The 25,115-nt window shown below is 42.2% G+C and overlaps 1 protein-coding gene across 1 annotated transcript in view; it reads right to left on the reverse strand.

The window, feature by feature from the left end:
- Positions 1–25,115, reverse strand: part of CCDC148 (coiled-coil domain containing 148) — a 124,944-nt gene that overhangs the window by 72,026 nt on the left and 27,803 nt on the right. The window contains exons 3-9 of the mRNA XM_029910513.1: positions 20,080–20,145; positions 17,398–17,519; positions 8,774–8,877; positions 5,950–6,032; positions 5,646–5,809; positions 5,187–5,282; positions 4,907–5,088 (exon numbers count right to left, since the gene is read on the reverse strand). Of these exons, the coding sequence (XP_029766373.1) occupies positions 4,907–5,088; positions 5,187–5,282; positions 5,646–5,809; positions 5,950–6,032; positions 8,774–8,877; positions 17,398–17,519; positions 20,080–20,145 (817 nt within the window). The remainder of the gene's footprint in view (positions 1–4,906; positions 5,089–5,186; positions 5,283–5,645; positions 5,810–5,949; positions 6,033–8,773; positions 8,878–17,397; positions 17,520–20,079; positions 20,146–25,115) is intronic.

Genomic DNA, 25,115 nt, shown 5'->3' on the forward strand with positions numbered 1-25,115 from the left:
TGCCCCTTGTCGGGTACAAAATACTTGCGTTCCGCTCTCTTAGAGATGGGGGCCAGTGAGGCCGGGGTTTGCCACAGGGCATTTGAAATTTTCGCCACCCCTTCGTGGAGAGGCAAGGCCATCTGGCCCGGTTTCAAGGAGGACAGTACATTAAACAGGGAGTCCGAGGGCTCCTCCATCTCCTCTGCTTGGAGGTGGAGGCTTAATGCCACCCTTTTTAAGAGTGCTTGGTGGGCCCTAAAGTCCTCCTGCGGGACAGAGGGAGGCGGGGCCGTAATCGCCTCATCTGGGGAGGGTGAGGAGGCTGGCGCGGTACTTTGTGTGTCCACCGGCACCGGAGGGTCCATCACCTGGCCGGTCTCCAGGCACGGTGCCGAGGATGTATGTCTCACCAACTCCTTCCTTGGAAGTCTAGAAAGAGAGGCCGATGGTCCTTCTGAGGCTCTGGCCATTGAGCGAGCCCCCGCCAGGGGCTGCGTTGGGGGCCACGGTGCCCACTGGTACCATTGGGCCAGCCATGGGGCCCGGTGCCACTGCACCTGCTGTGGCACCGGCAGAGCCGGCTGTTCGGCCTGGCTGGCCTGGCCCGGCCCATCGATGGACGACTACCCCTGCCATTGTCCCTGGACCGGGAGGAGTGGTGGCACTAGGAGCGATGCCGACCACAGGACCACGATCCCGAAGTGGAGGACCAGTACCGTTGGTAACAGCTGCTCCGCGATCAGCTCCGGCGAGCGGACCCGCGACAGCGAGACACTGGCGATCGACCCCTGGGGCTGCGGAGGCGGTGCCATGGTGGGGTCCTGGAGCAGGATGACGAACGGGAACGACGTCGACGTTCATGACGTGACCGGCTGCGATAGCACCTCTGAGACGAGGACCTTTGGCGTCATCTGCCTCATCCCATTGGTGTATGCTCCTCAAGGCGGAGCGGTGCCAAGAGTCTCGGTCAGATGGAACCCAACCAGACAGATCGAGGGCGATCCATGTGGGCCTTGCCCTGAACAGTCGCTGGGCAGCGAACGGCGTCAGGAACGTTCCCTTGACCGAGACTAGTACCAAGCCGGGGGTGACTGCGGAGATCCCAGCGACGGCTTGCATCTGGAGTGTGGGGCCAATATCGGCGGTGCTCCTGGTACCGGCATGGACATAACATCCCGGGCCGCCTGCTGGGCCTCCGCTGTGGAGGGCATCCAGACATCTGGGGAGGCTTGCTCCAAATGGGCCGGGCTACTCCGCAGAGGCCTAGAGGCCGGTGGGAATCAAGGACTGCCCAACGTGGGTCTAGTCTCTGTCCCGGCTTTATTCTGGTGCCGTGGCGAAGAAGGCCTCTTCCTAGCCTTCTTGGCGTGCCCCATGGACGGGGAGCGGTGCCGACTAGTCGATCGCGCATCAACACCGCGGTGCCTGGTGACGACTCGGGGCGGTATGCTGGAGCCAGGGTCAGCGCCAACTCCAACAAAATAGCCCAGAGCCTAATGTCCCTTTCTCTCTTGGTCCGAGGCTTAAACGACTTGCAAATCTTGCAGCGATCGCTGAGATGAGTTCCCCCAAACAGCGTAAACAGTCTGTGTGCAGATAACTCACTGGCATAGATCGCCTACAAGTGTCGCACAACTTAAAACCCGGGGCACGGGGCAAGCCCCGGCCCGGGCGCTCTAGCTAAACTAAACTAACTAAACTAACTAACTAACTAACTACAGGTACCATACACTGAACAAACAAGCAGTTCTGGGGACGAGCTACAGCAAAGCTGGAGCAGAGCAGTTCCGAAGCACCTTCACTGGCGGCCAGAAGGAACTGAGGATGGGGGGAGCGTGCAGCGCCCCTTATACCGTGTCATGGAGGCGCCACTCCAGGAATCTCTAGGGTGCTCCCCTATGGGTACTGCTAGGAAAAACTTCTGGCACCAGTGCACGTGGCATGCATGCACACCTATTGTGGAATACACATGAACAATCACTCGAAGAAGAAGCAGTAACTCAGCTAATCTGCAACACAGAGAAGTTTATGTGTTCAAGATATACTCACCTGAATGATAAAAACAAAATTAAGCAATTTTTAGCCAGTCAGGAATGTCAGGGTAGTTTCGGCAAAACAGACAAATGGGCTTCTACGATCCACGATGCTAAATAAAATGACTCTCAGATTCTATGGTCAGAAGGGAACATTATCATCATCTAGTCTGACCATCTACATAGCAGGCCATAGAACCACACCCAGTAACATCTCCATCAATTTCATAACTCTAAATAAATCTCTCAGAAAAATATCCAGTCTTGATTTCAATATTTCAAGTGACTAGAATCCACTATGTCTCTAGGCAAATTGTTCCAGTGACGAGTTAGTCTCACTGATGGATCTCCACCTTCATGAGAAGGGAAATGGAGAAGTTCTTTAGGTCTCCAAGAAGGGATCTGGAGGACCTTCAGAAAGAAGTTTGTGGTTCATCCTGATCCACTTATGACTTTCAACTGCAGTTCTGCAGCTCCATGACAAGGTTCATCAGCTTCGCATAGACAGTCAGAGAAAGTGTGATTCAGCCTCCTGGGGATTCATACATACTTTTCCCTTCAGATACATTAGGGGTGTTGCACATAGCCAGGCAGAATGTCCTGGAACATATAGTTTTAGTTTAGCTTTCGTGAATATCCAATATATCATCTAAAATATGTGAGAGTTTGAGTACACTACAGATAATATTTAAACAGATACCACACCTCTCTAGATGCCAAGAGATGTCAGACTTTTACCATGGTGAAAACATGGCCCAAATTTTAAATGTGGCACTTGTTTTCATACACATCTTTCTTCCACTAGAAGTGTCTATAACCATTATTTGGTTTCAGAACTGAAACATGGCAATTGTCCTATACATAATAACTCCTCTCAGGCAGCTGCTTCCTCTGAAGCAGATTTACCAAGAGTTAATCCCTAGCTTTATATCCTCTAAAGAATATAAACAACTCATAAGGGAAGTTACCCTCTTCAACTCATAATCCCCAGATATCCTTTACAATAGCCAGGACAATGTAAACTGGATGCGCTGTTGAATCTGCAGACAGACAGAATGCAACAATACCACTGAATGAGATGTCAACTTCCCCAGCATGTCAACCATATGATTGCTGATTGTTGTACCAGACACATCCAACTATACAGCAGGGCTAGATTTACTTGACATACTCTGATATTTTATTCATTTGAAAGGACACTGCACAGTGCGCACATTTTGAATATACAAATAAGTAGTTTAATACTCAATTCCTCTTTCAGTTATTTAGATAATTTAGACATTTGCCTGTATCCTTAGAACTTGAGGTAAAAAAGGTGTTTACAGACTCAGCAGTTTGATTGCGGCATATTTCAGGATTTTCTATAACAAAATATATGTCCCAGCAGCAGTAAAAAGGGGGATTTAATTTAATAAAACTACATAATCCAGCATCTCAAATTAAAAATGCTACCTACCAATAGTAGCCTCAATTTCATAATTTGCTGTTTCCTCAACTATGCAGTTTGGTAGTTTTCATTATCTGTAATATTTACTTATTTTTTCATTTCTTAAACAAGAAATGAAACACTCACCTATTCCAACTCTACCAAGAAAAGGAATAACAGCTACTTCAGCATCTGAGCCTGACTTTTACCTCTTATAAGTCTCTTTCATCCATCCACTGACAGGGAGATTTTACCTTTTCCTTGGAGTTAGTGAGTAACTAAATATAAGATGCACACACCCCCACACTTATATGAAAAAAGAGGCAACACACATAATTCTGAACTATGTTTGGAACAGCTAACTAAATTTTAAGACTTTGTAATTCTATTTCAGGGTTCTCAAATTCAGCTGAGAGTAAATTTAGGGCTTCTCTACACATCAGACAATGGCAAGCTAGGGTATGGGTGAGCACTAGCCTGCCATGCTCTAACTGTTTACGTGCACCCTGCTGAAACAGGACTAGCTCAAAGCACTCTAATGAACTGTTAATGTGCATCAGCAGAGTGCACATGAACAGTTAGAGCATGGCACGCTAGTGCAGGGTAGATTCACACACCAGATTGCCACAGTCTAGTTGTTCATGTAGACAAACCCTTTATAAAGTACTCTATAGTTATCAAAATTTTGAAACAAAATTATAGCCTTGTAATTAAACATTTGTTTATCCCTAAAATAAAATAATATTTCTAAAAAGAGTTATACAATACCAATGTTACTAATTCTCATCATTTTTGTTGTTACTATTTTTACTGCTGTAGCCTGTACAAGTTTTAGACATGGACCAGTACTCCACTGAGCTAGGTGCTATACAAACACAAAACAAAAAACAGTCTTAAAGCCCTACCTCTTGCGGGCAGCTGATTCTCTTTTTTTAATGGTCCCTTTAAAATAGCTCCAAACTAGACCTATAAATAGCTTTTATAATATGTCTTCATGGTAATCTATTGCTGCAATGATCTGCACTTCATGAAAAGATTAGGACTCTGCTGTCACACATGAGTGTTTATATTTTAGATTTCCCTAAGGAAGGAAGTGCAAATGTTTTTTCTTAATGTGAAATAATTACCATACAAAAATAATGTTCAAAGGAATTTCTATCCATAGAAGGACAAAGCCTGTGAAGATGACATTTGCTATACGTCATACTGTTGGTTCATTAATCCATAAAGAATTTTGCTTATTATTTCAGGCAAGTTCTTTTGAAAAGAGTTGCAATTCTCTCTGCTGTGCAAATAGTTATTGACTATTTAATCCCATAGAACTGGATAGTGAGTCAACTATGTATTCTACTCAACAAAAGAAATAATTCTCCTACAAAAAGGAACTACAGTCTCTGGAGATGACAAAACACAGAACAGTTTGTTATCCTGCCCTCAAAAAATGAATCAAAACAGATTTTATAACCTGGATATTACTTTTAACTGTTGATCAATCTCTTGGAGTTTAGACCAATATTCATCTGCAAATTTATGGAATTCATTAAGGACTGAAGACTTCAAATCGGGGTATGGACATTCCAAGGCCAGTAACTGTATAGGAACTTCATGAAAAAGGCCAGTTGTCTCTTCAAAAGCGTATATTAGTACCTGAAAGAAAAAAAAAAAAATCAGTTATCAGTGGTCGAATACATTTTTTTATGTTGTGGAATAACTCAATTAATTTGGAAATGTGACCATTCTCTTACTTTAGTCTTACAGTCTTCAAGCTCTTGTTCCAAAGCCAATTTTTCTTCATTAAGTAATTCCAAAATTGTTTTCTGTTGTTCCTTCACAAAGTCTACCTAGTTTTATGAAATATTAACAGTTAAGACTAATATTCTTCATATCAAACTGTCATTTAGAAGCAAAGCCTAATTTTCTTCTACCATACACCAGTTTTACACAAGTGTAACTTCCCCAGAATTAATCTAGATTTACACTGGTGTAAGTGTGAGGATAATCAGGTGCACTGAGGTTGTTGATCATGGCCTTAAAAATTAATAGCGACAACATTTTCCGATAGTATATGCATCTTAAGGTTACATTTCACACTTCTTTTAAAAGGCTTTGAAACGTTTTTTTTCTCTCCCTCAAAAAAATAATAAGCAAAAGAAAATATTATAAAATTCAAAACAGCAACGAACTGTAAAAGTGAAGTTACCAACCTGCTCTAACACCTTGATTGGAATGAACTCATATTCCATGCAAGATTTCTGTGAAGAGTAGCACTGCATTTCAGACAGCCTGTATTTCAAATCCTCTCTCAGTTGCCAGATGGGATCTACTGTATTTGTTTGATATGTATCCCGTTCCTTTGTTAACTTATGTGCTATAGACAGTTAAACATAAAGCTTTCTCAAAAAAGACAAATATTTACTACATTGTTCTGTAGTTTATCTGAAATGGTGAATACATTTGTTTTTAAAAACCCCACTTAAATTAATCAAGAAATCAAGTGAAAATTCTTACCCAAGTCCCACATATCCAAAAGAAATTCACATTCAAGGCTCCCTTCATCAAGGAAAGTTTGTATTTCTGCTTCCACTTTATGTCTGAAATGTATAATTGAAACTTATGCAAAAACTTTAATTTCTTACTCATATAAACAAAGATAGAAAACAACCACCGCCCTACACACAATTAATGTTATAACTGAATAGGGGGAAGACTCTGTATAGAAGGCAACTAGGTGGGCTGGGGCAGAGACTAGGCAAATTAGCAGAATATAGGATACATATCAGGCCCTCTGGCACCATGCCTATTCCAAAGAAAAGACCACTTTCCTTTGGATTCCCCTCTGTCATGGCAATCCCTGGAGGCAGCCCCATCCAAAGGGGTCCCGGATACTGCAACTCCACTGGGGCTGCACTGTTTCTGAGTGACAGGAGCAAGGCTTGGGGACACAAAATGGGAGAGTAGGCATGATGTCTCCATAAGGATGGCATGGGGCCTCCCACTGATTCTCTATGATCCACAATAAGACCCTCTACTAGTCATTCAGTCACAAAGGTCTAGTGACCTTGCTAGGCAAAAATGAAAGTATTCTACAAAAGCAGTAGGATACTTTAACTTTAGGCTGCTCTACAAGAGAAGAGTAGAATAAGTCTCCTTTGCATTCAACAGGAGTGGGGGGGGAAAAGACACCTTGAATTACACTCTCCTACAAGAGATTTGCAGGATTAAAAGCTGATCTGAGGTTGGCTATGGAAGCTACCATCCCTTGGACAGGAGTGCTGCTACTGATCAGCGGAGTGTGGTGATAAATGCAGACCCTCAAAGCATTAAGGGCCCATTTCTACTTGAGTTTTGTATACAAAGTGCTTGCAGAATCAGGCATCATGTCATCTAAACACTTTGGGGAAAAAATAAAACCTAGCAGGCAGTCAAATATATAATTTCAAGGAAAAACCTGATGGTATTTCCGTATTTTATGTCAACAAAATGAAGAAATATCTTCTGAAGTACATTAGCAGTGCAGTGGCAGCAAGAAGCTTATTCACCATTATTAATTAGGGCCAAATCATGCCTTCAGATGTAAGCAATGACCATACCACTCTTTTTGAAATAGGAGTGAGTTGCATATCATATTTCAGGACAGAATGTCACCATTTATAAAGAATTAAACATTAGAGGCTCCGGGGTGGGGAGTTGTCAATATTCCAATAGGTTCTAGGCTGCTCAGATATTGATTGATAGCCAAATAATTGGCTGTGAATATGTGACTGAGACAGAACACCTCCCCGTCTTTACCTATCTTCTTCTTATCTGTAAACTCAGTTTAGATGTGGGTAGTTACAATCTCCCACTCTTTTCAAATACTCTACACCTACTGCTATTCGATTACAGTAACTCCTCACTTAAAGTCGTCCCGGTTAACGTTGTTTCGTTGTTACGTTGCTGATCAATTAGGGAACATGCTCGTTTAAAGTTGTGCAATGCTCCCTTCTAACATCGTTTGGCAGCCGCCTGCTTTGTCCACTGCTTGCAGAAAGAGCAGCCCGTTGCAGCTAGCTGGTGGGGGCTTGTAACCAGGGTGGACCGGCAGCCCCCCTATCAGATCCCCCTAAGTTCCCTGTGCTGCAGCCGCCCAGCAGGCTATCAATCGGCAGCTCAGCTGTCCCTCCCCCCACTGCCATGTGCTGCTCCTGCCCTCTGCCTTGGAGCTGCTCCCAGAGACTCCTGCTTGCTGTGCAGGGGTGAAAGGGGGGGGGGATAATGTCAGGGTGTTCCCCTCCCCCCTGCTCCTGCACCCCACTTACCCCTTCTCCATATACAGCAAGGAGGGGACACGGATGGAGAAAGACAGAGAGAGCTTGGGGCAGCAGCTGCTGTCTCAACTTCCTGATCTACTTAAAAAGACAATGCACTTAAGAGTGGGTCAGCTTACTTAAAGGGGCAGTGTGCATCTCCCTCTCTCTCCCACACACAAGGTGTGTGTCTGTCTCTGTCTGCTATGCTGTCTCCCCTCTCTCGTGTTCATGCTACCTTGTGTGAGAGGCTACATTAACAACACTGTGTTAACCCTTGAGCAGGGCCGGCTCCAGGCACCAGCCCACCAAGCTTATGCTTGGGGCGGCACCTGGAGGGGGGCGGCGCGGCACTCCGGCCGCCGGGGAGAGCGGGGCCATGGCCGGGCTCGCCGCCCTCCCCCCGGCGCTCTGGCCGCCCTTCCCCCTGGCGTCCTCCCCCAGGCCGCCGGGGGGAGAGCGGTGAGCCCCGGCTGGGGTTCGCCGCCCTCTCGCCACCCTGCCCCCTGCGCTCTGGCCGCCGGGGGGAGAGCGGAGCCCCGGTCGCTCGGAGCCCCGGTCGCTCGGGGAGGGGGGGGGGCGGCCGGAGGCTTTTTTGCCTGGGGCGGCAAAAAAGTCAGAGCCGGCCCTGCCCTTGAGGGCTCAGCCGAGTGCTAGTTCATCATTTAGCAGCAAGGCATTCCCTGGGAAATATCCCTCCCTCTTCCACCCTCTAACTTCACCACCTCAGCCAAGCTTCACAATCATCATAGCTGTGAATAGTATTAAATTGTTTGTTTAAAATGTATACTGTGTGTATATCTATATAATATATAGTTTTTTGTCTGGTGAAAAACATTTCCCTGGAACCTAACCCCCCTATTTACATTAATTCTTATGGGGAAATTGGATTCGCTTAACATCGTTTCGCTTAAAGTCGCATTTTTCAGAAACATAACTACAACGTTAAGCGAGGAGTTACTTTTTCTTTCAAACAAGCAGTCTATACCAACATTTTTGCTATCGAAGTATTTCTTTTATAATCTCTAAGATTCCCCAGTTATTACCTGTTCTCACTCAGTCGTTTATGCTCTTGCCACCAGATCTGGTGGTGCTGTTTCAGCAGCATTTGTTCTTTGTTAGTTTTTGAAACTTGTTCTACTCTTTTAACCTGTGTGAAAAAGGAAAAAGAAAAAATTCTTACTAGTATTGAAATTAGTTTGGTATATTTACAAAATGGCTTCCCCAAATAAACAGTTGATACTAGGTTGCACGAACCTATGTGCCTCCGCAAGCACATCTTTGTGAGAAACAGAGCTGATTGAAAATTTTAAACAAATTTTTCTTATAAAAAATGGCGTTGGAAATTTTCATGAAGGCTTTACTTTAGTTTTCCCATTTTTTGATGAAAATTAAACAAAGGAAAAGCAAAAAAAAGTCAGTGCTTTTTTAAAATTATCCCCCACATACACCTTTAAATCTTTCTGCTCCCACTCCCCTTATTCAGTGGCAAAATGGAAAAAGGGAAGGGGAGACGAAAGAGAGAGTGAAAAAGGGGAAGAAGGAAGTTGACACTCCCACCCCCGGCCAATGTAAAATAATTTTTTTTAGCTGAAAATGTTCAAAGAATGTTGATGAATGAAAAATCATTTCTATTGGAAATATGTAGAACAAAAAAGTGAAGTTTTCAGATTTTTTTTCACAAAAAATTATTTCCACTTTTCAACCAACTCTAGTGAGAAACAACATTTTGATCTAAATTAAGAAATTGCTCCTATCTCCTAGGCGCTTGTTCTCTTCCTCCTCCGCAGTGCACACAACTGGATCAGTGATACAAGCAGTCCACATAAGGGAGGAAGGAGACAATTTATAACTCTTCTGTCCCTACAAGGACTGATAAGGCAAGTGATAATTTTGCCCTTTGTTAACTAGCATAACTTTTTATCCATCGAGTGATAAAGTAAAAACCCTATTTTAAAACTAATATTTTTCACTTTAAAAACTAGCAAATATTTAAGTCTTTCAAACATAGCTGAGTTAAAAATATCTTTGAGCAGAGAGTCACTTTTAGTTTTCTACAAATTACTTTCACCTCATATAATGCCAGACTGTTGAGTTCTTACTTACATTTGTGAGCATTTATGTAATCTTATTGAAGTGAATGGGGCTGTGACGTTGCACTCCATATGTTTATGGAAATATGCTTATGAGTATGAATATAATGTAACTGAACTATGCTTTATGCAAAAGGTCTCTTGTAAGGTACCATTACAAAGCTTATAATCTACTGAGTGTGTTAATCCTATTTGTATGAATGTATCATTCTTGTATCTGAAGCTAGAAATATGAAGTATTACTCTGAAGTCCTATTGTAATTATGCAAAGTGTGGGCCATTAATGGTGGTTTAGAATCTTGATGGCTCCCACTGACCAGGACAATTGGTTGTAAATGGCTCTGTTTACTTGTAAGCCTTCCTATATACATGGGTGCCAGCCAGTGAGTAATGAAGTCTCACAGGACATGTGAACATGTCACATGATACTGGAATCCATCTTAAACCTGTTGGTTTTCCATTTAGAAGGAAAGGTGGAAACCCAGAGAGAGACAAAGGATTGCTGCCATATGCCAAAGATATAAAAGTGGGTGGAAGAGAACAAAGGGGGCTGCAGTCATGAAAAAAGCCCCTAGTTACCACCTGAGCTGGAACTAACAAGAACTGTACCGGGGAAAGGATTGGGCCCAGACTAGGAAGGAGTCTATTCTGTGAAAGAAGCTATTGGAACATCTCTGTGAGATTTACCTGTATTCAGTTTCTTAATGTATTAGGCTTAGACTTGCGTGTTTTCTTTTATTTTGCTTGGTAACTTACTTTGTTCTGTCTGTTATTACTTGAAACCACTTAAATTCTACTTTTATACTTAATAAAATCGCTTTTGTTTATTAACCAACCCAGGAAAATCCTCTGCGACTTGAAGTCTTTAGATCACGATCTGGAGACTTCAACAGCAGAGTTAAGGGAAAGTGGGGGGGTCAGCTTTTGTGGCCTGCATCATGCGGAGGGTCAGACTAGATGACCATATTGGTCCCTTCTGACCTTAAAGTCTATGAGTCTATGAGTCAGTGTAAGTGATTAATACCTGCGGGAGCAAACAGCTGTGCATATCTCTCTATCGGTGTTATAGAGGGTGGACAATTTATGAGTTTACCCTGTATAAGCTTTATACAGAGTAAAATAGATTTATTTGGGGTTTGGATCCCACAGGGAGCTGGGTGTCTGGGTGCTGGAGCTAGGTAACCTGCTGAGTGATTTTCAGTTAAAGCCTGCAGCTTTGGGGTACGGAGGCGGGGGGGGGGGGGGGGGTTCAGACCTAGGTCTGTGTTGTGGCAGACTAGCGTGTCTGGCTCAACAAGGAAGGGTTCTGAAGTCCCAAACCATCAGGGAAAACGGGCTCAGAAGTAATTCCAGCACATCAGGTGACAGTGCCAAGGGGGTCTCTGTGACTGAACCTGTCACAGGGGCTACTTATGAGTGATTACTAACATGAAAAAGGGCTTCACAATCTGGCCCAAATGAAGGCTTACTAATGAGAACTGCCCTAATTAGTACACACAAGTCTTGTCTACACAGTGCTTTTGTCTGCACCTGAAGGGTGTACATTTTAGTCCACACTAGCACACTAGTATTGCACGCTAACTGGCCTGTGTAAACCCTGCTGGCAGGCACTAAAAGTTCCCTAGTGCACATGAATGGACTCCCATTTCAAACAATTAACATGTACTAGGGAACTTTTAGATGTGCCAGCAGGAACTGCACAGACCAGTTAGTGTGCAATGTGCTAGTATGGACTAAAATTTACATCCTTATAATGCAAACTAAAGCATCACATAGACAAACCTAATATAAACAATGATATAAAGGAGTGCTATCTTCATCCTCCTCCGGATAATATAAAAGATGAAGTACAACACAACATACTTCAAGTACATAAAAATCATGGAAATGTACGCTGAGAAGGGACCATGAAAGGTCATCTAGTCCAGCCCCCTGCACTGAGGCAGGACCAAGTATACATAGACGAGGAGCTTTAACTGGGGGTTATTATGTGGGGGTTGCAAACTGTCAACCTCCACCACCAAGACCCGCTTTGCCTACAGCATTTAGAATAGTGTTAAATATGAAAAATGTGTTTTTAATATATAAGGGGGGATCACACTCTGAGGCTTGCTGTGTGAAAGGGGTAACCAATACAAAAGTTTGAGAACCACTGACATAGATCATCCCTAACAGATGTTTGTCTAATCTGTTCTTATAAACCTCCAATGACAGGGATTCTAAAACCTCCCTAGATAACCTGTTCCAGTTAAACTATTCTTATAATTAGGAAGTTTTTCTTAACGTCTAACCTAATCCCCCCTTGCTGCAAACTAAGCAGAATACTTCCCCCCTAGCTACGCTACTGTGTCCTATCCTTTATGGCCATGGAGAACAATTGATCACGATCCTTTTTATAACAGTGCTTAATGTATTTGAAGACTTATCAGGTTCTCCCCTAAGCCTTCTCTTCTCTATACTAAACATGTCCAATTCTTTCAACCTTTCCTCATAGGTCAGGTTTTCTAAACCTTTTGTCATTTTTGTTCCTCTCCTCTGGACTCTCCAATTTATCCACATCTTTCTTGAAGTATGGCACCCAAAACTGGACACAGTATTCCAGATGACACATTTCCAGTGCCAAATAGAATGGAATAATTACCTTCCATGTCTTACATATGATTCCTATTAATACATCCCAGAATGATATTTGTCTTTTTTGTAACTACATAACATTGTTCGGTCATATTCAGTTTGTGATCCACTATAATTAAGGCTACAACTCTGTCACAGAGGTCATGGATTCCATGATTTTACAAAGACCTCAGTGACTTGTACAAAATTCCAATAAATTCAGTGCTGGGCAGTGAGGCTCCGGGCTGGACCCTGAGTTTGGGGCTTGAAACATCCTGGGGCTTGGATTTCCCTCACAGCAGTTCTAATGCGTAGCCAGGAAGGGGCACTCACTAGGATCTGTGACAAAGGTGAAGTAAATAAACATGCTGTGATTTCCCTCATCTGTTGGAGGAAGAAGGAAGTTCATTGTGAAGGTGCAGAGCCTGTCGCTGTCAAAAGAAATGTCCTGAGTGGGGATTAGGGTATAGTTAAGAAGTGTCCCCTAATTTGTCCCCAAATTTCCTTGCTTTTAATGATTTGTCTTGGGAGTGGATGTCAAATTTAACCAACTAATTAATCCCCTTTAAATAAAGTTTTTGTGTATGGAGTTTTCTTGGGGGGGGGGGGGGGAAGAGGGGAGGATTGAATACAGCAAGAGTAGGGAGGTTTTGGATGGAATGGGAGACAAAATTTCCCTCAGCTTCTCTATGCTGTGGGATATGGAGGAAAGGGAAACAGCAGAGTACAGAGGACCAGGAGAAGCAAATTATAGTGGAAAGGGAGCCTCAGTGTGTCTGTTATTATCCTCCTTCACTCCAGCACAACAGTGCCCACATTCTGAGGGCCAGGGTCAGCTTGTCAAACAACAAATCTGTTCCACTGTTCCAGCCATGGCTGCTCAAAGCAAAGGCCCCTTTGTCAAAGTCAGACAACTTTGACAGTCTTGTGAGCTACCATCACTGGAGCTCCTTTCCTCTGGGAGCCCCAACCACTACTCCTCTGACAGACCCAAAGAGGGGAAAAAAGAGACCCCCCTATCAAGTAAGGAAAAGGTATGCTGAGCTGAGAGCTGGGAGACCATGAGTTAAACATTCATAGCCCTTAACAAAAAAAGCAACATAGGGGAACACCTTTTTGATATTGTGCAGGTTTCAATGTACAGTTTTACCGCCTACTTGACTGGAAGAGACTTGTGAAAAATGAAATACCAAAAGACATAAGACTAAAATTTAGTTTTAAGTTTGAATGAGCTCAACAGAATTCTATGCTACCAGCTCATGAAGTAATAATATCTGCCAACTCTTTTGATAAATTATACCCGTACCATTAAAGGAAACTATACTATAAAGGAGACAAGTATTCCTGCTCTCATTCAATGTCACCTCTTTGCTCACAACTTCTTTTTGCAAGATTCCTTTCTTTGTCCTGAGGCCCAACAGACAATACTGCATATATTCTGATTAAGGTTTAACAAATAACATCAGCAAAAGATAACTAAAATGCATAAAGCAAAAATAGAACATACCACATAAAAACCTAAGGTTCAGGGCCAGCTCCAGGCACCAGCCGAGCAAGCTCGTGCTTGGGGCGGCAGATTCTAAGGGGCGGCATTCCGTCCAATCCTAGGGTGGCACGGACGCCCTTTTTTTTCCTTTCTTTTTTTTTTTTGGTTCGCCGCTCCGGCCACCCTGTAGGGGGCGGCAGCGCAGAGGAGAGGAGCGCCCTGCTGGGAGCGGGCTGCACGCGCCGTCTGCCCCAACCAGTGCCAGGTCTTCAGCAAGCCCGGCAGGGCAGCCCGCGTCCTTCCTTCCCCGCCGACCGGAGCGGCGTGGAGCCCTCCCGGCAGGTGGTGAGGCGGGAGGGGCCAAGTGGTGAGTGCCCCGGCTGAAGGAAGCCCTGGCTGCCCCCCTTTTCTCTCTCCCCCCGCTCCCTCCCCCTCCCCCCCGGAAGCTGGGGCACGCATTCCGCTGCCCCTGGCACCCTGGCTCCGGCCGCCCCGCACGGGTTGTTTTGTTTTTTTTGCTTGGGGCGGCAAAAAAGCCAGAGCTGGCCCTGCTAAGGTTACTTTGCTAAGTAACGTATTACATTTATTAAGTGCTGTTCACTGAAATTCTGAATTGCAATCTACAAGAACTCCTTAATCTTCTAAACAGGACTTTGGGTCTGATCCTGCAATCCTTAGACAAAATTTCCCATTGACTTCTTTGGGAGGTTTACTCAAATAAAGACTCAGAATCAGGACTTGCGTTTGCCAAACAAGATCCACTCACGCGGGCACATCCCTCCCACATAGAAGTTGGGAATCAGCTGCTTCTGCAGCACGGCATCTCCCCTGCCCTTCCCAAGAGCTCTATGGAAGGCCTTCCATGAGATTGGGATTTATGCAGAGTAATGGGTGAAGTTTGGGCTGACAATGATCAGGCCACATTAGGAGGGATGAAACCCAGGGACGTACTGTCCTGTTCATAATGATTTAGTTTTCTTTTGTGCTCTATGTAACGATAGTCCTAACCCAAAAGAAACTATTACAGTAAATGATTGATGTCAGTTTCTTTTGAAATTTAATTTTATTACCTTTATTACCTACCAATAATCAGTAAAAACTGCCATAAACCAAGAAAAGCCCTACTTTTACAAGGAATTATTACTTCTGCGTTTTTCTGTACCTGACCTTTATATTCGTGCTGAAGAATCTATTAGCAACTGCAAAGGAAAGAAGGAAGCCATATAGAACTAGCAGCACATTCTCCTGAATGGCAGGCAGGAATCTTCCAGAATATCCACATCCTCTCTCCAGGATTAAAAGTTATTTTCTTAAAATGTGATTTTTAAAAAACATTATGGAGTCTGGTATATTTTCTTTTCCTCAGAGAAAGCACAGTTTTTCCTTTTATGCCAAGTTCTTTGCAAGCTAAAAATCAAACTATGTCTGGACATCCTTGATATCTCATGAATCTCCTTAAATTACTTGAGTACAAAAAAACCATGCAAAATTAACCACAATACAGTGCAAGACAATTTCCATGTCTCAGCAACCTTATGAAACCAAATATAACGTTTAAGATTTATTGTGGCTTTCCAGTGATATAATATGGTTTAATTGAACCTTTGTAGAAAAGACCAAACCACTTTTCAAGTAGGTTTGAAAGAAGTGCTTTATTCGAGGTAGAGGTCTAGGGACTCAGCTACATTTTTATCCTCTTTATAAGACGATTCTGACCCATCAACACAAGCCAGAACAAACCATACTGTAACTAAACAGTGGGATTAGAACTTAATTTAGCCACTATTTTTAAACTCAGCTGTTCTTGTAGTCTTTTGGGGCTAATTCACCAAAATCTCCTGAGTTTCCTCTGTAAGATTTTAGGGAATGTTGGAAGAAAGCCAAAATATAGTCTTAATATGCACCTCCAAAATGGGAGAAATGTAGAAATATATAGTGCAGGGCTTAAAGTGTGGTTCTACTCTGAAAGGTGATTGAAAAAATTGACATCTTGATCAGCAGATCTGCATCCTATGTATTCAGAGCAATAACTTATTTTTGTGAAAAGTTCATTTCCTCTCTAATACAGCTTTGGGAGAATTAAGTACCATTTTTACAAAGTCATTCTTCAGAGTAGAGCTGTACATTAAATTATTGATGTTAATATTACATTAAGGTACAGATGAGGAAAGTTTTCAGGAAAAGGTATGGGAAGGGAAAGAAAAGAAAAGAAAAGAAAAGAAAAGACCACACACACACAAACGCAGGATACCAACACCTTCTTTAGGTTTTTGGGGGGGGAAACCTGCTCTGATATTGATGTCCAGTATTTTTTGTTTAACTCTTTTTCTCTCTTTAATGGTTTTTATACTAGCCAGCTTTCCCTGTCTGTCTAGAGATGTCTTAAAGCAAGATATTGCTACTTACTTATATATGAACCTTGTTTAATTGCAGCTAATACTGTTTTCAAATTGTTAGAAACCACTTACCCACTTACTTGTTAAGTAAAGCATATATTAACATGTAGTGAATGTTCAGTTTACAATATTTCTATTCAAGAAGTCCGTAAAATATTTCACTAAGACTCTGCCCCCACCCTACATTTTACCTATATTATATATCCCCCATCACCATAACATGTGTGTGCCTATTCTGGAATTAGACAGATCCAGGTCATGTCTAACTCTTGCCACTTCTTCCTACACTACAGCATCTCTCATATTTACTCTTCATCCCAAAGCTAAAACTCAGGCCCAGGTCCTCATTGCAGTAGTTAAGATATGAAGTCACTGCCTCTTTTCTGGCCTTCCTACAAATGACATCTTGCTCTTAAAATGACTTAAAACACTTTTGTAATTCTCATCTATTTGGTTCATGACATTGACTATGTTATCTCCATCTCTCTTTTTGCATCTGTCCATGAGCGCCTCATTTTCCACCACTAATACAGGTACTTCTCCAGGAGCTTCTCCTTTTTATGACAAACACAGGCACTTGTCTTCACTTTTAAGACCTTTCATGATTTGAATCTACTGAACATTTCTCATTAGATATCAAGTTGTCAGCCCTCACCTCTGCTCTGCCAAGGATACTAGCCTTTATTACCCATCAGTCCAACTTTCCTTAATACCCCTTCTTTGCATTTTCTTCCATGCAGACCTCTATACATGGGGAAGCTCCTCATAAAAAGAAAATCAGCATATTGTCCTCCTTCAAATTCAGAGTGCTGTGACCACTGTTTATTGCACTAATCATAATAACACACTGTTACCTTTCTCCTCCTCCCATGCATTTGTTGTCCCTTGTCATATACTTAGACTGTAAGCTTCTTGGGGCAGGGACCTTCTTTTCATTATACATATGTAAGGTGCTTAACAATGGGCCCAGTCCCTGATACAGGCCTCTAAGCAGACCACAATACAAATAACAAACTGAAGCAGCTATGAGAAGATTATTATACAGAAAAAATGAATTCTACTAGGAATAAAAAACAGCTTACCTTTAATTGTATATTAGCAGATGCTTTTTTCTTTTCTTCAGTAAGTGCATGTAGTTGTTTATAGTCAACAGGTTTATACTTCTGGCTGAAAAGACCATTTTTCATACGAACAACCAGATTATCTATTTTTAACATAAAAAAGTCATTTCAAATTGTGTAGAAACATTTTTTAAATGTTGGACACAAAATTAAAGCTTAATTCACAGGATGATTGAGAGTATTGTACTTAAAACATATGATTTTGCTAAGAAAATATTAGGAAAATAGTTACACATTAAAAGTAATTTGTGTTCAGTGGATCTGATTTTCATTCCACTTTAGTGTCAAATAAGGAGTAACTACTGAAATAAACTGAGCTCTAAACTGGTAAAAATGATATCAAACAGTTTCACAATTTGTCAATGATATTGGCAATCAACACCAAAAATTAACATAAGGAGCACAATGAGTTCTGGTTCATGACTACAGTTCCTAAGCTCTACTGGAATGCAGATAAATAAATAATATTCAATTTAAATTGGGTTTGCTGGAATTTTAGTAAATTCTAATAAAATAATAGAAAAACACAGGCTACAATGTACTTTTAGTTATTCCTGGTTCATAACTACTCAGACATATTTATCATGAACTCTGAATTAAGGAATCAGTATCACTTCTAAGATGTCAGGTGAATAGTTCTATTTACATATGAATGGAATGAATTATAGAAACCGAGTTATTTCAGCTATATATCAGACTGATTTTCCAATACAAGAACAGAAAACATTTCCCACTATATTTAATTCATCATTCTGAATTATGTAGACTTGGGGAGAGGGGGGAATAAATTTACTTTCTTTGAATATCTGGGAAGCCATCAGACTTCAAGGACAACATAATTAGTTCCTACTGCATGCAACATAGGTTTTAACATCTGACTTCTGGATTCCTACAGTCACTGTTTAAAAGATCCAGAAAAGCAGGTAGATACAAGACACATTGACTGGGATTTTCAAATGAGCCTATGGGAGTGGAAGCTTAAGGGAATTAGGCATCCAACTTCCTGAGGCTCCTTTGAAAATCCCAGCCACTGCCCGTTGCTTTGTGGTATTGCTAATCAGTTTTAGACACTGATGGCAAAAACACATCCTTGGTACAACTCAACTTCAATGGAATAATACCCTCCCTTCAGTCTCTCACCTCTCTCACACCTAAACAATCTAAGTGAGAGAGAGGGTATCTGGGATGAGGACAGTGTGAGAGGGCAAGTAAAAAGGGAAAAAATAGCAGAGGAGGCAATAATGAATGTGGAGTATCAGATGAATAAGAACAGAAAGTGAGTCCATGGAGAGACTTAACAGACAGGCAGAAAAGGGAGAGGATAAAGAAAGGGGACAGGGGGAAATGGGAGAGACTACACTCATTTTTTTGAACTTGAACTTTAACAGTCATCCATTTCACACAGAAAGATACATTAAAAGAGACCACTAAGTAAACATATAAAGGTACATATGCTTCTGTCAACCATGAAATAATTACTTAGCAGTATCTACATTAAACACCTGAAAAATATTTGTTCCATTACCAATGTTTGGTAAAGGCAGTAATACTGTATGCCATCCCCAGGTAATAAGCCTCCATCATCCTGGAAATTTTCTTTCTAAATATATTTTTTTCATGTGCTCAAGAAATGACAGTGGTGGAGACTGAAGTAATCTTTTCCTAGCTCTCCACAACTTATTCCCTTTTAATATTTCTACACGCATTTCCTTTCAGTCTACACATCCTTGTTGCTCACCCTCAGAAGCTTGTTATTCATGTCCTTCTTCTACACCTTTCTTTGTGCCTTCTTTCATGTAGCCTATGCCTGGAACCCCCTTCTAAACCCAGTCTCCACCCTCTTCTTTTAATCATGCTTCAAAAATTCACTCCTTCAAGTCAATGGGATCTGCCTACACAAGATTTCAGTGCAGGACGGATTGGAAAGAAAAGGCCCATCCCATTAGGTTACCTTATTTAGCAAAGCTTGCTATTATGTTTTGGTGTCAACATACCTTCTGATAGATTATTAAAAATAAAATGACATGGGGTGATGCTTCCAATATTGAGGTATGTGTTGCAAAGGAACACCACATAAAATGCTAATGTAAACATCAGCAAAGCTACCTCATTATCCTCTTTAATGCTCTCCTTTGCTGTGATGCCTACAAAAAACTTGACAATAGTTAGGCCAGTAGTAATCTGAGACCTCTGCCTACTACACTGACCAACATTTTCCCATTGTTTTCTAGTACTCCCCTATCAGTATCCATCTGTTGTCCCTTATACTTAGCTTTTGGGGGGCAGAGACCTTCTTTTTGTTCTGTGTTTGTACCTTAGTACCTAGCTTCTAGGTGCTAAGGTAATACAAATAATTTTATGAACAACATTTACCTAGTAACAAACCAGATCTTATGACATTTACATATTACAGTTGGCAAAGGAGCACAATAAATAAAATGCGAAAGAAAAAAGCCCAGTGGCTTCCAAAATGACCCCAGATGATACCTTCTATCATAAAGGAGGTTTTTTTAATACCAAATGTCAGAATGTTATAGTGCCATTCATAATTGTATGTAATTGTACACAGTAGCTTATAAATATTGTTATATTGTAGACTGTGATAGAACAGTTAAACTGGAATAAAAACTCAAATAGATATACCTATGTCACTAGTCCTGTGAGTTGTAATGAACGTTCGAAGGTCCCTTCCATTCATGTTTCTTACATCTGTTGAGAAATAAAAGTTTTGATAGTCTAAAAACCAATTTAGCTAAGAAATTGTAATGTTCTTATTTTGTTTGTACGCTGGGACAGGAAAGCTAGTGTCATATTGTTGAAGCTACCTTTTAACCAGATAATAAATTATAAGGGTTCATCTTTTGTTTTAGGACAGACTTCATGTATCACTTTGTGAAACATTAGCAAAATCCCTTTTATATTATATTGATGACATTAGAAGAAATAGAAAAAGCAGCCACTCCATGGTAGATCTATGTTACTCAGAAAAATGCAGTCAAACATGAAGTCATCCACTCATTATACACGTACTAATAGCTGAAAGCCAGTGCTGTTGCATAGGTGCAGTCACAGGCACCGACTCCATGAGTGCTCCAGGGCTGGAGCACCCCTGGGGAAAAAATGGTGGGTGCTGAGCACCCACCGGCAGCCAGCTCCCCTCCGCTCCCCGTCCTGCCTGCCACAATCAGCTGTTCTGCGGCGTGCCAGAGGTGCTGGGGGGGTAGGGAGGGGAGGAGTGAGGGCCAGGCATGCTCAGGAGAGGGGGAAAGAAGAGATGGGGTGGGAAGGGGTGGAGTGGGGGCATGGCCTGAGGCAGAGCTGGGGGGGGTTGAGCACACCCCCGGCAGATTAGAAAGTCGGCGCCGCTGGGTGCAGCATTTGGGCCAAGTAATCCGCCATCTGTTCAGCCTTCCTCATACAACCAATGAAACTGTTGCATGCAAGTTAGCTGTAGAGTAGGAGTAGTGATAGGTCAGAGATAACTCAACCAATCATGGCATAGATACATGACTTGCTGTTGCTTGGATATATTTTGTAAAATCAAAATGGCTGATAAATTAAGAACTTGATGTTAATGGACTGTGAATCCCAGTGATGATTGAATTTGCTGATATTCTGAACAGAAAAAAAACTCTCAACCATGCTCATAGATGTTTCCATTGCTTCACACTGACAGACATTCTAGGCTTCAGAGTGTCACAAAGATAAGATTCCAGGATTGTCACCAATTATGTAAATAATGCTTTTCAAAACTTATTAGCATTATTAAAATCATCTCAGGAATAGAATAGGAGTAGAAGGCTTTGTAGGAAACTTATATGCACTGTTGTTGTAGCCATGTTGGTACCAGGATATTAAGGAGACAAGGGGATGAGGTAATATCATTTATTGGACCAACTTCTGTTAGTGAGAGAGACAAACTTTCGAGCTTACACAGAGCTCTTCTTCAGGTCTCAGAAACTAACTCCCTACTAAATACAAGGTGGAACAGATTGTTTAGCATAAGTAGTTAACACATTTGAAGGGAATATTCAAGGTGAAGAGGCCCATTAACACCCCCCAGTCACAGGGAGGAAAGGAAGGGGGAGGAGGGAGTGGGGAAAGCAGCTGAGGCGAGGTGGTTAGTGGGTTACAGATTATTGTAATAAGCCACAAATCCAGTGTCTCTATTCAGTCCATGATTTTGAGTATCTAGCAAAGTTATGAATTTAACCTCCCAGGCTCATCTTTTGGAAGTGTGGTGCAGGTATCCTTAAAGGATGAGTACTGAGAGGTCAGATATAGAGTGATCACTTTGTGAAAAGTGTTCACACACAGGTGACATGGTGTTTTTGTCTTTTATCATTTTCCTGTGTGAGTTCATTTGAGAGTGTATTGATTGTATGGTTTCACCCACAGTTGCTATTGGGGCATTTAGTGCACTGGATGAGGTACACCAAATGTTGTGATAGGCATGTGTAGGACCAAGGGATCTTGACACGTGTGTTGTGTGGACCATTGATCATTGTAGCAGTGAAGATATGTCTGCAGGTTTTGCATCTGTTCTGGCAGGGTCTGGTGCCACTTTGTATGGGTGTATCCTGGTCTGATGGAGGAGGTTGGAGGGTTATTTGAAGGCCAGAATAGGGGGTTCAGAAAAGATTTTTCATGATGGGGTCCCCATCGACTATGGGTTGTAGTTGTTTGATGATACCCTGTATGGGTTCGAGTGTGGATTGGTAGGTGACAACTAGGGGTGTGTGGTCAGAGGGGGTTTTATTTCTGTGTTGAAGCAAGTTCTCTCGGGTATTTGGGTGGCCCGTTCTACTTCTTTGGTGGAGAGTCCTTGTTTGGTGAAGGTGGTTTTGAGTCTGTTAAGGTGTGTATTCTAGACATTTTCCACACAGCATATTCTGTGGTATCTGAGTGCCTGGCTGGAGGTAACACATTTCTTGGTGTGTTTGGGGTGGTTACAGGATTTATGAAGGTAAGTGTGGTGATACGTGGGCTTCTTGTATATAGTTGTCTGTAGGGGTCCATTGGGAAACTTGACATTTAACATATAATACAAACTATAATATACTACTTGTAATTCACTTTGACCTCAGTTAAGAATTTGTAGACACTATGATAGATCTTGCACATGATGTTCTGTAGTAGAATAAATGAGGGAACCAAGATGCCTAGTTCAGTACATTTTTAAAGCATGTACTGAAATATATCTGATGTTTATAGCTATTATGTTCCTTAATGACTATACTCTGCATAGCAAAACCATCAAAAGCCATTGGGAAGTCACATCTTTGTTCTAGAAGATTAAAATTCTACAAATAAGTTCCATTATCACTGCAAACAAACAGTCAATACTATTCAAATTTGAATTGAAATTTGAATCACAACTGTAGCATAGCACACAGACCACTAACCATATGGCTGAGAGTTAGTTTTATACCCATTTTGCACAGGTATGACGACACAAGTTAAAAGACAGTGTAGATTCAGGCCCAATAGTTTTGTACATTTGATGTTACACAGTCACACCAAACAGAAAACAGCTAAGGCCTGTTGATCAAGTTTGACCTTCCTCAGTACTCCTTGATTTATGCTCTTCAATCTTCTTTGCTGTTATCATGAAATAGACACTTGCATTGAACAAAAAGAATAGAAGTATTCAAAGTCAGAAAAATATTTATTTAAATTTCTAAAAGCCTCTATAGGCTTCCATCACGTGCCTGTTCCAGAAGTAATACATCCATTTCACAGGGTTATTGTGAAGACAAATACACTGTCAGTATAGTCAGTCAAACTACAGTGATGGGTGTCATAAGAACTTAAACAGTCAAATTAAAAATACAATGTAAACAAAATTACTCATCCCACCTTGACAGCTAAATATAAAATAAACTCTCATATTCCAAACCAGATCCCACCTCCCCCACAGAAGTCTGAGCGAAAAGATGGGCTCTGCATTTTGCCTGAAAGCATAGCAAATCTAGGCTCTGAAGGACCAAGAGGAGAGCAAGCAAAAGGGAAGACCTTAATGGAGAATACTAGATCAGCAGCTCTATTTTGTCTAGTGAGGGAACTCCAGCTTGAATATTTCTGTTGATTGCAACTGTGGCAGGAAGAGACAGTCTCTCAAATAGTCCTAAATCATTTGAGATCTAGTTTTGTAGGTTAACACCTACACACTGAATTTTATACAGGAGCCTATTTGCTGCCAGGGCTCATCTGAGAACACTGGTTTAGTGTACTCCTGACCTAAAATGTGCTTAAGCAGCCACGGCATTCTGTACAAGCTTCAGTTTGAGTGGCCTTAAGGTGTACTCTTATGTAGAAAGCACTACAGGAATCTAATCTTGAGATGACAAAAGCATAGATAATTGTGGCATAATATGCATCAATGACAAAAGGTCCCTTTTTATCAGATGCAGTGGGTTGTTGGCCACAGATGCTGTCTGGGCATTCAGGCAGAGCCCAGTCTAAGTTGTCCACCTATGCTAGAAATGGCAGTCAGTCTCTCAATCAAAGGTGCCAATTTTAGTTTCACAAACTCCTCTAATTGCTTCCGTCAACTTACTAACATTATCTTGGTTTTAAGACGCAGCCATCTAGCACTCATCCATGCCCATGCCCACTGAGTCAGCTCTCTACCTCTCCATTATGCAGCAGCTTTGTTCAACCTTCTAGCCACACTAAGGCTTCATCTACACACCCTTTTTGTACTAGTAAAAAAAAAAATCACAGTCCTAACCAAAATATTTAAAGATTAGTTATACCTGTACAATCCTCAGTGTGGACAGAATTATTCCAGTATAAAGATGTAGTACACTGATACAGTTTATTTGCCTTCCTGTACAGGAATAAACTATACTGGAATGAGTATAGTTTATAGGTGTTCTGCTTTAACTACAGATGTAGTTAAAGCAGAACAGCTTAGATGTGTAGATGAGCCCTAAGATGGTTATCAGGTGCTGGTGTTGCAGCAGGATGCCCAAACTAGAATTCCAGGGCAGGCAGGGCTGCCGAGAGCAGGTTCAGGCCCCGATGAAAAAAAATTTTTGGGCCCCCCAGCAAGGGCGGACTGGCTAAACAGGGCCGACAAGAGGGGGGGGAAGCCGGGCCCCAGGCCCCCTTCCAGACCACCGGGCCCCGGTCATTTGTACCAGCTTCCCCCCCCGTCTCGTCGGCCCTGAGGGCAGGATGCAAAGTCCATACTAACCAGCTACTCCCAGCCAATCACCAAATTTCTCTGCTCGAACCTTTCCTATACCATAGAGACGAACCCATCACAGATCCCTCTCCATGAATAACGAATCAATCCACGCAAACAACCCTATGGGTATCTCACTGCTATGTTGCTTGCTCATCAGCCATGTATTTTCTTCCTCCCATAACTTAACACAGAACTCTAAATACCATCTGAAAAATGAGATCTCTGGCAAGCATCTAGGCTCCTGGCAAAACAAAACAATCCTAAAGGAGAGAGATTATTCAAAGAGCTGACAAGGTAGTGCAGTTCTTAACTAACAAAGGGGTCTAGGCCAGTGTTTCCCAAACTTGGGACGCCGCTTGTTTAGGGAAAGACCCTGGCGGGTCGGGCCGGTTTGTTTACCTGCCACGTCCGCAGGTCCGGCCGATCGCGGCTCCCACTGGCTGCGGTTCGCTGCTCCAGGCCAATGGGAGCTGCTGGAAGCGGC

The sequence above is a fragment of the Terrapene carolina genome, unplaced genomic scaffold (genome assembly GCF_002925995.2).
Source record: "Terrapene carolina triunguis isolate 2854851 unplaced genomic scaffold, T_m_triunguis-2.0 Scaffold62, whole genome shotgun sequence".
Classification (NCBI taxonomy): Eukaryota; Metazoa; Chordata; order Testudines; family Emydidae; genus Terrapene; species Terrapene triunguis.